The sequence below is a fragment of the Protopterus annectens genome, chromosome 11.part0 (assembly GCF_019279795.1).
Source record: "Protopterus annectens isolate FY-2018-M chromosome 11.part0, PAN1.0, whole genome shotgun sequence".
Taxonomy (NCBI): Eukaryota; Metazoa; Chordata; order Ceratodontiformes; family Protopteridae; genus Protopterus; species Protopterus annectens.
The window spans coordinates 882,366,555-882,378,794 of NC_056745.1; the positions used below are offsets into that span (position 1 = coordinate 882,366,555).

The 12,240-nt window shown below is 36.7% G+C and overlaps 1 protein-coding gene across 1 annotated transcript in view; it reads left to right on the top strand.

Moving 5' to 3' along the window:
• Positions 1 to 12,240, top strand: part of MON2 (MON2 homolog, regulator of endosome-to-Golgi trafficking) — a gene marked incomplete in the record, with an annotated part of 2,751,369 nt that overhangs the window by 2,620,945 nt on the left and 118,184 nt on the right. Inside the window, 1 exon segment of the mRNA XM_044088289.1 lies at positions 1,205 to 1,287. Coding sequence (XP_043944224.1) covers positions 1,205 to 1,287 — 83 coding nt within the window.

A 12,240-nucleotide genomic window follows, 5' to 3' on the forward strand; every position in this document is an offset into this window, starting at 1 on the left:
AGCTATAGGAGGATGAGAATGAATAAGCCAGTGCTAGCACACCCGTCTAGAGGTTGTCCTTCTGTCTTGATCTGCCATCAGCGAGTTGAAGCCTTCAGCCAGTGCAGTGGCATAAGACTGAGATGTGATGTTAGGTCTCAGTAGCATGTGTGTGTAAGCTTGGATTCACTTCAGATGATCAAATTTCCGAAATCTCGAAACTCATATGATCGAGACCATATGTTTGAGATTTCAGAAACTCGAACATCAGAAGTAAAAAAAAAAAAAAAAAAAAAAACATTTAAAGATGTTTTTGCAGGGGGGCAAGCCCCTCTGCACCCCACACACCCCTACTTAAATATACTAACTCCAAGATTGCGCTACAGTGGGGAAAAGGGAAATCTCCCATTCTGCGCTTCTGCAGACACTGCAGAATGAGAGATTTCCCTGTTCCCCGCTGTAGCGCAGTCTCAGAGATAGTATATTTAAGTAGCAGGGGTGCAGAGGGCTTGCCCTCTACAGAATCCCTCACCTAAGGCATTCACACACTTCATTTAACCCTCCCCTTCAGATATTCTGAAAACTCGATCATATGGTCTCTACCATAAGATTTTTGAGATTTTGGAAACTCGATCAACTGAAGTGAACCCGTAAGCATGCATATACATGCGCTGGGTGTAATAGAACCTTGTGGTGAGGGGAGTGCCCACATCAGCCACTCGGGGATGATGATGGGGCCAGTAGGAATGTATGTCAGCCCTTTCATTCAGCTGTCACCTCTGCGATGGGGTTGCCCAGTATGCATGACAAAGATGCTAAAGACCAGAGGATAAAGTCTTGATTTACATGTATGGAGGGAAGAAAGAAGAAGGTGGTGGTAGGAAGAAATAAGCAACAAGAATAACCTGTTCACTGCACAGGAAAATATCTTCTGCTGCAGTATATTTAGTTATGTTAGTTAATGAAAACTCTCATACATTTTTTCTTTTGTTCAGAATGTTATTTTGCTGTACTTGGTTGTGTAAGAAGACTGTACCACTGCCTTTTGCTTTATCTTTTAAGGGCATATAATCCAGACACTTATTTAGATTTCTCAGCCAGCCTGGGGTACTTTCACAGATATTTTCTTCTGTGCTACTATATTTGTTCAGGTTTCACTGTTGAAAGTACTGTTTTAAAATGTACGGTTTACTTTTGAATCTGATTTTACTTCTTTATTTTGCAGGCAACGTGTGACAGAAATCACATTTGTTTTAAAAGCAGTTAGCACTCTGATTGATTCTCTAAAGAAAACCCAACCTGAAAATGGTAAGTACTGATTGAAGTATTACTGCTGTTCATATCTAAAATGTCAACAGTAGCTTGTTCTAAAATTGTATTTTGCATTAATTATTTCAAAACATACAACTCCTGTAATAAAATTAACCACAGCTATGGCTGACATTACACTCTTACTATATATGAGAAGTGGTGACTGATTTCTTTTTTTTTTTTAGCTATTTTGGATTCTACACCATGACTGTCTGTGCACTATTCTAGTAGTTTGCAGGAAGGAGTTGTTACGTCTGATTATTTATTTTCTAAGCATTTACATGTTTCATTCAGAACATGACTCCTGTTTCCAATCACCATGGACAGTAGTTGCATGTTTGGGTGGAGTAGAACTGATACGGTCTCAGATACTTTCATTGTGGTGAACCCCCCCCCACACACACACACACACACACCTTGCCTTAGTCCTTCAGGTCTATAAAGCCTTGTATTTTTGTTTCTAACATTTCTTACACCAAGATATTGCTATATTTTTTGGCAGATTACACGTAGGAAAGGGGTTTTAAATTGCTTTGTTCTCTTTTTATTTGCCTTGATTATGATGTCACATGCTGCAGGTGTTATTAGGTAGTCTGAGCTCAACTTAGTAGCAAGAGGCAATTTACCATTCTATTATGCAGATATTGTGTGCTTTTTCTTTTTTTAAGCAGTTTATCCTAATTAAATTTTCCTTTGTCATAGTATCCTACTATCATTAGCCTTTCATCTTTTGGTTTAAATTCATCTCTGTGATCAACGTGTGGTTATTCCAACTGCTAAGATGACTGTTAGATGTTTGTTAGCGCTTTCACAGTGTGAAAACAGAAACATTGGAAAACATCATCAAAAGCCATTTAACTGGGTACAATTCAATTGCATGTTAGTCACTACACTGTGTGGATGTCAGCAAATAAGAAATCTAGAGAAAGCAAGAGATAATCAACTGGAAAATGAGAAGAAAAAAATTCTGGTTTAGCGGGAAGAGCCTTGCAGGTGATCAGCAAAAAGCAGTTCATGTTTCAGCCTTAGTACAGGAGATGGTTTCCAATAATTTAGAAGAAAAAATAAATCAAATGCATTCAGATATGTTTAACATAACTGAGGCACTGGATAAATATATGCAGTTAAATGACAAAATGTTTAAAGGAATAAAATTAGCTTTAAGTAGCTGTTAAGATGAGTTGCTAAGACTGCAAAAAATCAGAGGTTGAAATAAAAGAAAGTCTGAATAAACATGAGACTTCTGAAGAAAAACGGTTTGGCATAATGTAGTAATGCTAGAAGAGAGAGTATGCTGAGAAAACCTGAAATGTTTTTTAATACTAGAAAAACTGAAAGGAACAGATTACATTATTTTTATGACAGTTCAAATAAGCAGCTGGCCTGGTATTACATAGTATGATTTATTAATTGATAGGCCACATAGTGTCTGTGTTTCAAATCTGGACATGAGAAAGAAGCCTAGATCTTTCTTAGTAAAGATGTAGTCATATAAGCAGAAGGAACTGCTCTGGGTAAAATTGTAGAAAAATAAAGTATTATCAGTTGGGGACACCAGAGTGTTTATAGGAAGTGGATGTCCTTCAAGGATGCATCTGCAGTCATAACAAATGGGTTGTCTTCCAAAGTCTGGGTCCGCTTCGCTGATGTCGCGCGTCATCTCTGCTGGTCTTCGGTATAAAGGCATCAGCCGACGCCATTTTCCTCAGTCTTAAGCAGAAGCTGTTCGCAAGTGCCGGTCGGTCAGATCCAGAGATTACTAAAGACTTCTAAAAAGCTAAGTACCCCGTTGGGGACTCTTTCTTGCCTCAGCCGATGTCAGAAAAAGTAAATAACTGTTTAACTTGTGGGAAACAAATACCTCATAAAGATTTCCACTCTTACTGCCTACCTTGTTTAGGCCCAGACCACGACGTAGCAGCCTGTTTAGCCTGGGTGCTCTGGGTAAAATTGTAGAAAAATAAAGTATTATCAGTTGGGGACACCAGAGTGTTTATAGGAAATGGTTATTCACTATACATGAGGCTGAGGAGGAGTGAGTTTATTCATGTAATCAGAGGACGTCAAGAGGCGGGTGTCAGATTCAAGTTGCTATGTCCATCTGTCTTCAGGATATTTTTTCTAAAGGAACAAACACATTCATAGATGCAGAACAGGTGAAGCATGAAATAAAAGAAAAGTTTACCCCCCCCCCCAAAAAGGTGAGCCATCAAGGTGAAGGGAATTCTGCTTCTCATCCTCTGATAGTGGCATAGCCCATATATAGAATTGCCCATTAAAACCATTTCCAGCATTCCAAAGGAAAACGAGTGACAAAAAAAAAGCACAGGAGCTGACTAGAATAACTTTGAGTACCATGGACTTGATCCAGAGACTGGTGTTGGGTTGTTGAGATGATGAAGAGTGCCATCCAGAATCCAAAAATAGAAAATAAAATATGAACTGTAAAGTGACTTTTCTACAAGTCGAAAGTTTGGAAAAGAACTGTGGTTCTGCAAGAAGTGGAAAAGAAAGACTGAAAATTTGTGGACTGTATTAACTGGTGGGAAGACTGTAAAATGTAATTCACACTTTGCTGTTAATAGCATGTAATAGTGAAGGAAATGAAGCTGTAGCTAAGTAAAACAGTTCTTTTTCCTTTTGTAATATGTGTATAATAAATATCTCAAAGTCAACAGAATGCTATGTTGTAAAGTAGTTCTATACAGCATGCAGACATACTTTAAATGTAAGGTGGTGAGGTCTTATCAGTGATTGCTCTTAATGCCAGTGATGTTTAAGTAAGAATGTACTTTTCTCTTTCTTTTGACTGTAATGTAACTGGTGTTTATACTATCAGAAAATAGTGAGTAGATCTACGCAGTGTAATTTTGTGATCTTGGCCTGTTAAAGGGAAGAGACTGAAGCTTGCTGATCATATGTGTGTGTATTATGTTTTTTTTCCTTGGGGTATGCATGCTCATATAAGTGTACACTAAAATATTGTAAAATGATAGTTCCCCAGTGTTTCAGATGAGTTATGTCATTCCACTGCAAAAGTATTTTGTTGTTGTTGTTGATGATTTTGCTTTTTGTTTTTTTTGTCTACCAGCAAAGTTATACAAAAGCAGACACAGGCATTTAATCAGGAAATGACTGAACCATGAACTGTGAGGCATTTGTATAGGGAAACACTAAAATAAGTACTTAAAGAAGAAGTGACAATTAGCTTTTTGGAAGTAAATGAAGTTTGTTGCATTGATGGGAAAGCAAGCAGATGGGATCCTAATAGCAGCAACCACCTCAATATACATCATAATGCAGAATATGTTTAATTCTTGCCAGGGCACTTTTTCTTTAGGCTAAATTCAGTTGATTGAGAATATGCAAGTTCACATTTGACAAGGAAGTGGAGATGGGATAAGAAAGGATGGTGTGGATGTAGGATGAAACAGCCTGTGACATGAGCATTCATCATGATTAAACTTAACTTTACAATGGATGAAGGCTGTGGGTACAGCTGAATGTCTGGGGCATTTACTCATATATGGAGGAGTAGCCTTCCTTTTTGGAAAGTGTATATAGTTGTGTGTGTTTTCTTTGAGTTAAAAGGGGTTGGGAGGTTAAAAATGAAAACGTGCATAGTTGTTTACTTTTTGAGTGCTTTTTTTAAACAAAAAGCCTGGGAAGACATAACATGCATCCAAACAGAGACAAGAAGCTGCAAATACATATAAGATCAACCACCAATCGTTAGTGCATGCATGTAATTTGCAAGTTAGAAATATATCTTTAAAATACTGCTTTGTAGAATATGTGAAACTAGTTTCGCCGTATCTGAATGATTGCTTAATTGGTCATATTATGGAATGTGAATGGCATTGTAGGTATGGACAAGAAGCAACAAGTTCTGAATTATACTAAGAGGTATTGGATAAAAATAGCAATGTTACAGGAGGTAAACTTAGAAGTAAATATGTGAGTTTAACAAGAAAGGATTTCAGAGTGATTATGTGTAGTGTGAGAAAGACAGGAAATGGGGCTAATAATACTGATTGTGAAAAAGGCTCTAATAGTGATAGAGGAAGATAAAAACAGTAGTAGATAAGTGGTAAGAAGGGGTTATTGGCAGAGAAGGAAAATTACACTGGCGTGTATTTATATGTCACTTAAAGCTACTATTAAGGAGCTTAAGGAGCATTATGAAGGAGAGAGAATTTTTTTCCAGGAGGGAATTATATTCGTGGGTGGGGACTGGAACCTGATACACAATAGTGTAGATGTATGAGGGAAACATAGAGGGGGAATATAACAAAAGGCAGATTTCTGAATAAATACATGAAAATATTTGGAGATGGAAGATGTAAAATTATTAGCGGGAACTCGGACATAATTTACACATTATTCCCCAAGGTACAGCAACTGTGATAGACTGGACAGAAATTATATTTCACAGGATCACGGATATTTTATTGAAAGTTTTGAAATGTCCAAAAACTATTTCAGACCATGCTCCAATAAAGACCAAGATAAAGAATACAGGGCAAGCAGGTAGAAAGAGACACTGGTATTTTCCTACTTGCCTATTAAAAAGAGATGATTTTAATGGATAGGTAATGGAAATGATTCAGGAGATGCTATGGTATATACAAATTTCTTCAGAAGAGATAGCTGAGGAATGAGATAAAATGAAAAAGGAATTAAAAAATATGGTGGAAATGAGGAAGAAAGAAGGAACTATAGGAAGGAAGTAATATAAATTATTTAGAAAAATTATTAAAGGTTAAAGTATTGCAGATAAAGGTGAATGTCATATAATACAAGAAGTGGAGCAGTTGTTGAGTACTGAAGGGAAAATGAGGGATTATTTGGATAATATACTTGAATTTAGAAAGGTTGCTGTGAATGAAAGTGTTTTGTATAACAATCTCAGAGCACAAAAGCTGTTAGCACAACAATTTATCCAACAGAATATATAAAGGTTTGTTGCCACATTTAGGGATTCTTTGACTAGAAAAGTAACCAGAGACCCTAAAAAGGTGGTATAGATATTTTTCAAATTTTCTGAAAATGTATATAAAGCACAGGAATTGGGTGACCAAGAAAAGACACAAATGGAAATACTTATGGAAGACTTAAATGCACTAAGGTTTGAGAAAGATTAGGCTCAAGAGTTAATGGTGATGTATAATCAAACAAAAGGAAAATCTGCAGGAGCAGATGGAAGTTCCAAAAGGATAAAGATCTGGAATGTGTTTAACTGTAGAAGGACAGATACTTTTCTTGTCTGTACTACTAAAAATCCATCTTCATGTAGCCCAGTTACAATTTTGAACCATGACTGTAAAGTATTTATGTCTATACTAGCAAAGAGAATGGATAAGGTGTTGCCAAAACTGACAGACCTATATCACTGTGGTTTTGTGGGAGTAAAAGCAAGCATTTAACAACATTAACAGAAAGATTATGATTCAGAGGAAAGGAGAGTGCAAGAAAACCCCACTTTTGTTGGTGGGTCTTGATGCAGAGAAGGCATTCAGGAGACTTAGTTGTCATTTTATGACTAGGGCAATTGCAGCATTTGCATTTCCTGGTATAATAATGGGGTCAGTTAGGAAGATATATGAAAGGGCAGAAGCAACAGTCAAGGTGGGAGGTTTCCTCTCTGACAAGATGTAATTGAACAGAGGAACCAATTAGGGATGTCCTATTTCTCTTTTGTTGTTATACTTGGAGCCATCTGCAAAGACAATAAGGGGATTACAGATTCAGTTCCATAACTGGTATGGTACTCAAGGAAAAATATCTTTATTTGCAGGTATTATTATTTTGAATTTAAATCCAGAAAAAAATATATTTCAGTACTGTGGAACATTTAGAAATAGTTTCACTTTTTTCAGGATATAAAGTAAACAAAGATAACACACAGGTTATAGCAATAAACTGTGTTCTAACACATGAATTGGTTCAGCAATACTTGTATTTATGAAGTCAGGATAAGATTAAATATTTAGGTGTTTGGATTAAAAGGATGCTGTTATGGCAGCTAAGTATATGTGAAAAGAGAGTAAACAAAGGGTGATACAAAAATTGAGAAGCTGGAAACTCTTGACATTGTATATAGATAATAAAGGCAATAAACATTGTTCTAGTCCTTTTAATGTTGTATACAGGTCAGGAATATGTTTACAACCAGAAGAAAAGTTGTTAAAAGTAATTAATAAAGGACTGAAGGAATTTATTTGGGAGTGAAAGAGGGCAATAGTTAAATGGGCTAAGTTGAACATAGAACAAGGTGGTTTATAATTACCAGATTTGAGTGGATACTTTGGAACTATATAATTAAGTTATATATGTAACACAAGCAGAAGACTACAAGCCAAAGTGGCAATTAATGATATTGAAATGGGTTCACAAAATAAGGAGAGAGTAGTATTTTGGATGCAGGTCCTTAAGGAGAACAATGACAGCTCTGCAAAATTTCATATTTGCAAAGTTGCAGAAATCATTGAGAACTAAGCCAACATGGAATTGGAGAATATTTTGCCAATAGTGATGACTACAAGTAGAGGCACAGAAAATATGCAAGAAGGAGTTGGAGTTTATTGGAGAAAATTAGTAAAGGAACCATGGTATTAGTAACAAATAACTAGGGATGGAAATGTCATAGAGTAGGATGAGGCTACAAAGAGGTTTGGACCGAGGGTTGGAGACTGTCTTCCCTGACAAGGATTGACAACACAGTATATGCAGAGAGAAAGTGATAGAGGAGTGTTAAAGTGTGACTCTGGTTTACTATTACAAGATAGAAGCTTGGATTACTGGAATCACTGAAACACACTGCCAAAACATGGAAGGCTGAATATACACCATGCCATCCACAACTTCAAATCCCAAAACACCCTACCACTCCAGGCCCAAGAACAAGCACTAACATGGGTCCAGAAGGAGGGAAAAGTTGGGCTTCGATATTGCTGGTCTTCGGTATTCCAACCATTGGTATTCACAGTTAAGACTTTTTCAGGTTGACCTTCCAAGCATTGACCATGTAATTGTCAACCACCAGCTTTGGTTAAGTTTATAGTTGAGTTTAGAACTGCAGCAGTATTAAAAAAGGGAATTAGCAGGGCACACAAAATAATGCACGATTGCTATAAGAATCAGTCAGAGGGTAGAAAATACTGGGAAAAGAGAATGGAGAGAGAGTGTACAAAGAAACAGTGGGAGGATATTTGTATGGCTCCGAAATATGCAACAAAATTTAGAGGGTTTAAGATTTTTGCATGGAAGTGTTTGACTGTGTATTTTTATACCCCAAGTAGGCTTCTGGGAATTTTTCCAGAGGTAGACAGCAATTGCTGAAGGTGTGATGGAAAAGACGGGGGCAGTTGGGAACATTTGCCTTGAGAATGCAACAAGTTATTTTTTTTTTAGACATTCCCTACAGGGTACTTTGTCAGAAGTGTTGGGGTAGCAAATTATTGCAACTAAGGAAATGAGTCTTTTGAGCTGGGATATAGTAAATTAATTGCCTAGATGTACTAAGACCCTACTAAGTTTAATGTTGTTTGCTGTCAAAAAGCAATTACTAGGAAATGGAAATCAAAAACTAAGTTAACTGTTAACAGAAGTATTAAATGTTGTAAAGGGAATTAAAGAACTGGAGGTGGAGACTTTAGAAAAGGGATGGAGCAAACTGCATAGAAATAAGTGGAATCAATGGGAACAATACATACAGAATAATGTTCAGGAGGAGGGATATTTCAGAGAAGGCAGGACCTGCGCAATCTATGTAATGTTAAATTGAATAATAATTGTTAAAGAAATTGTGTATGTGTAATGCATGAAAAGAAAAAAAAGTTATTGGAATGCTTTTTCTCTTTTATAATTGAATGTTTACTCATCTCACTATGCAGTGTGTGATGTTAAAGAATGTGTTAAAAGTGCCAAAAGTAAACATAGCCAAAAATAAGGCACTGGAAGGTTCACCAGAATAAAATCCACTGTTTTATTGATCGCACACGATATTAAAAAAAATGTAAAGCACATCCATAACGCATTAACTGTATCACTGCGTTTTCGTCACAAAAAACTTCTTCAGATGAGCATACCAACTTCTGAAACCCCTTTATATACAGAAACATCCCCAATTAATCAATTAACAAACTGTTATACTTTTAAAAACACAGTGCAAAAAAACTATATACACAAACAATGAAACACAATAAGTACAGAAGTGCATAGAAAATCATTTGTTGGTCAAGCAGGAATCTTGCAAAAAACATACATTATTTACAATTTGTAAAAACTTGTAAACAAAAAATAAATATTTAAAAATATAAAACCCTTGTAAAACCACATTTAAAACACTGTTGTGTAGGTCATTGTTGTTGTGTCTTTTGGCTTATCCCGGTTAGGGGTCGCCACAGCGGAACTCTGGTCCGCTAATGTTTGGTAGGGGATTTTTACATGCCGAATTACCAGCCCTGATGCACAACCTTCAACGAAGGCACGCCCATTCACGCATGCTTCCACACAGAAGACGCTCTAGCTGAGAGTTGAACGAGACAACGTCTTACTGTGAGGCGACAATGCTAAAGCAGCACCACTACCGTGGGATTAAATGTTAAACAGCACCATCTACTGGACAGTCACATAATTTAAAGTTTAGTTGACCTAAGCTTTAAGACTGGCTTCAATGAAACCATCTCATTCAAACCAGGATACCTAGTAGCTTCAAGAACTAGTTGCCAGTACAGTTCCCTGTATTCTAGGTGTGTTTCCCAAGGGCCACCCCTAGGATCAATGGGCAATATTTCTATTACATAAAAATAAAATCAGCTCCTGCACAGTTCAAAGTATGTTTATACAGAGAATTGTTATTGTTCATCTTTTTTATATTGTACCTGTGTTCATACATTCTTGACTTTAATTTTCTCTCAGTTTTGCCTATATAGAATGCTTCACAGTGTCACACAAGGCTAAATAAATAATACCATTAGTACTGCAATTAGCAAAACCATTTGTCTTAATAAGTCTGTCTCTACTTTTCAGATGAACCATCTCTTCAACTTTGACATAAGGGCATTGGGCACAACAACCACACTTGTGTGTGCCTCTTTTATTAGAAAAGCAAACACCTGTCCTAGGGGTACCATTCTCCAAAATGTTTTTAATACAGCGTCCCTTCTGTAAATACACTTAAAAGGCTTGTCAAATATATACTGCAGGTCTGATGTACTAGCAAATCTGTTCCATTCTCTTTCTATAATGTTTCTGGCCAACCCAGCATCCCCATCATAAGTAATAACCAAAGCACTGTTGTACCCATTATTTCCTGCCCTCTCCGATGTTTTAATATTTTCAAGGTCCTGATTGTCACTCCCGAAAATGGGGGCAAACCTAGATTTTCTTGCTTCCAAAACTTCATTATATACTTCTGCTAGAAGCTTTTCTGGGTACCCCCTAGCCCTGAACAAATCCATAAGATAAGCAGTTTCATTAATAAAATCATGGTCATCAGAGGTCATTCTGGATATTCGAACAAACTGACCCTTTACTACCCCTTTCTTCTGGTGATGTGGGTGTGCACTGGTATAATATAGGTAAGAGTTCGAAAATGTTGCTTTTCTATAAACTCTACTTTTGAAATTCCCTCCAGCCTTACTGATACTGAGGTCCAAGTATCTCATCTCGTCAGAATTGATTGCATACGTAAATCTTAAAAAAATCTGTGGTGCTAGACAAATAGTTAAAGAAATCTAAAAACCTACTCTCAGGTTCTACCCAAAATAAACAAATGTCATCCAAAAAACGAACATAAAAATTCCAACAACACCTGAAATCACAATATGTGATGTTATTAAAGAGGTTAAAACATGGTTATTCTGGCAGTTCTCTTTATTTGCCATTAAAAATGTGAAATTCCACTCAGTACGGCTTCTGCTGTGGAGCGGTAATTGCATTAATTCTGGGTATGTGATATTTTAGGTGGGGGACTATAGATTGCACATATCACAGTACAATGTTAAGACCAACTTTTTATTAAAAACAAAGATTTGGTATACTTGCATCTGGTTAGTTGGCTGTAATAGTCCTTACTTAGACCAGCCTGTTTGTGAGTGCACATCTTTGAGACTTTATGCTTCTATTTCTGTTCTTCTATCTTAAAACAAAATTTAATTTATTACTTTTCTGGACTCTCTTGCACCTCAACCATAAAAAAGACCAACGTCTGATAATTTAGCTCAAAAGATTAAGGCTGTGTCCTACTAATAATTAGTCCAGGATTCAATTCCTTCAGACTCCATCTGCCTACTGTGCTACTCTGAACAAGTCACTTAAATAGACAGAGCTTTCGAGTTGCCCCTGAAGAAAATATTATGCCTGGTGGGTTTAGATTTTTTAAAAGATAAGTAAAAATAAAATAATTAATAATTGTTTATGTTAAATGGGAAATACCCACAAAACTGGCTTTGTCTGACTCAAGAACTTTGGTGCATTTATTAAGTGACTTGCTCATAATTAGGCAGAATGTAAGGGGAGGTTGTAGGAATCATACCTCTTGAAGCAGGGGTGTGGGCAGACGTGCAGTGTACACTACTGCTTACATTTTCTGTAAAGCAGGGCACCAGGAAATCGCACTACAGTAAAGTTCTTCTTTATCACCTCCACAACTCTTGACTTACATGCCTATGCAGCTGTTTTGACAGCTAATTCCTGTCAATTGCCTTGTTTTGTAATTCTTTTAAACACTCACAAACCAGTTGTGAAATGCTGCTGTTTAACAACAGTTACAACCACAAAGTTAGGAACCGACAGTTTTGATGTTGCTAAGCAAGGTTTATAAAAACTTCCTTTTTTTTTTAATGTCTGCTCCCAAAGCTATAAATTGTAGTGCAGAATGCCTTGGTTCTATTTCACTATGACCTCCCTGCACATGTTACAGCTCCAGTCAAAAAACAGGTGCTC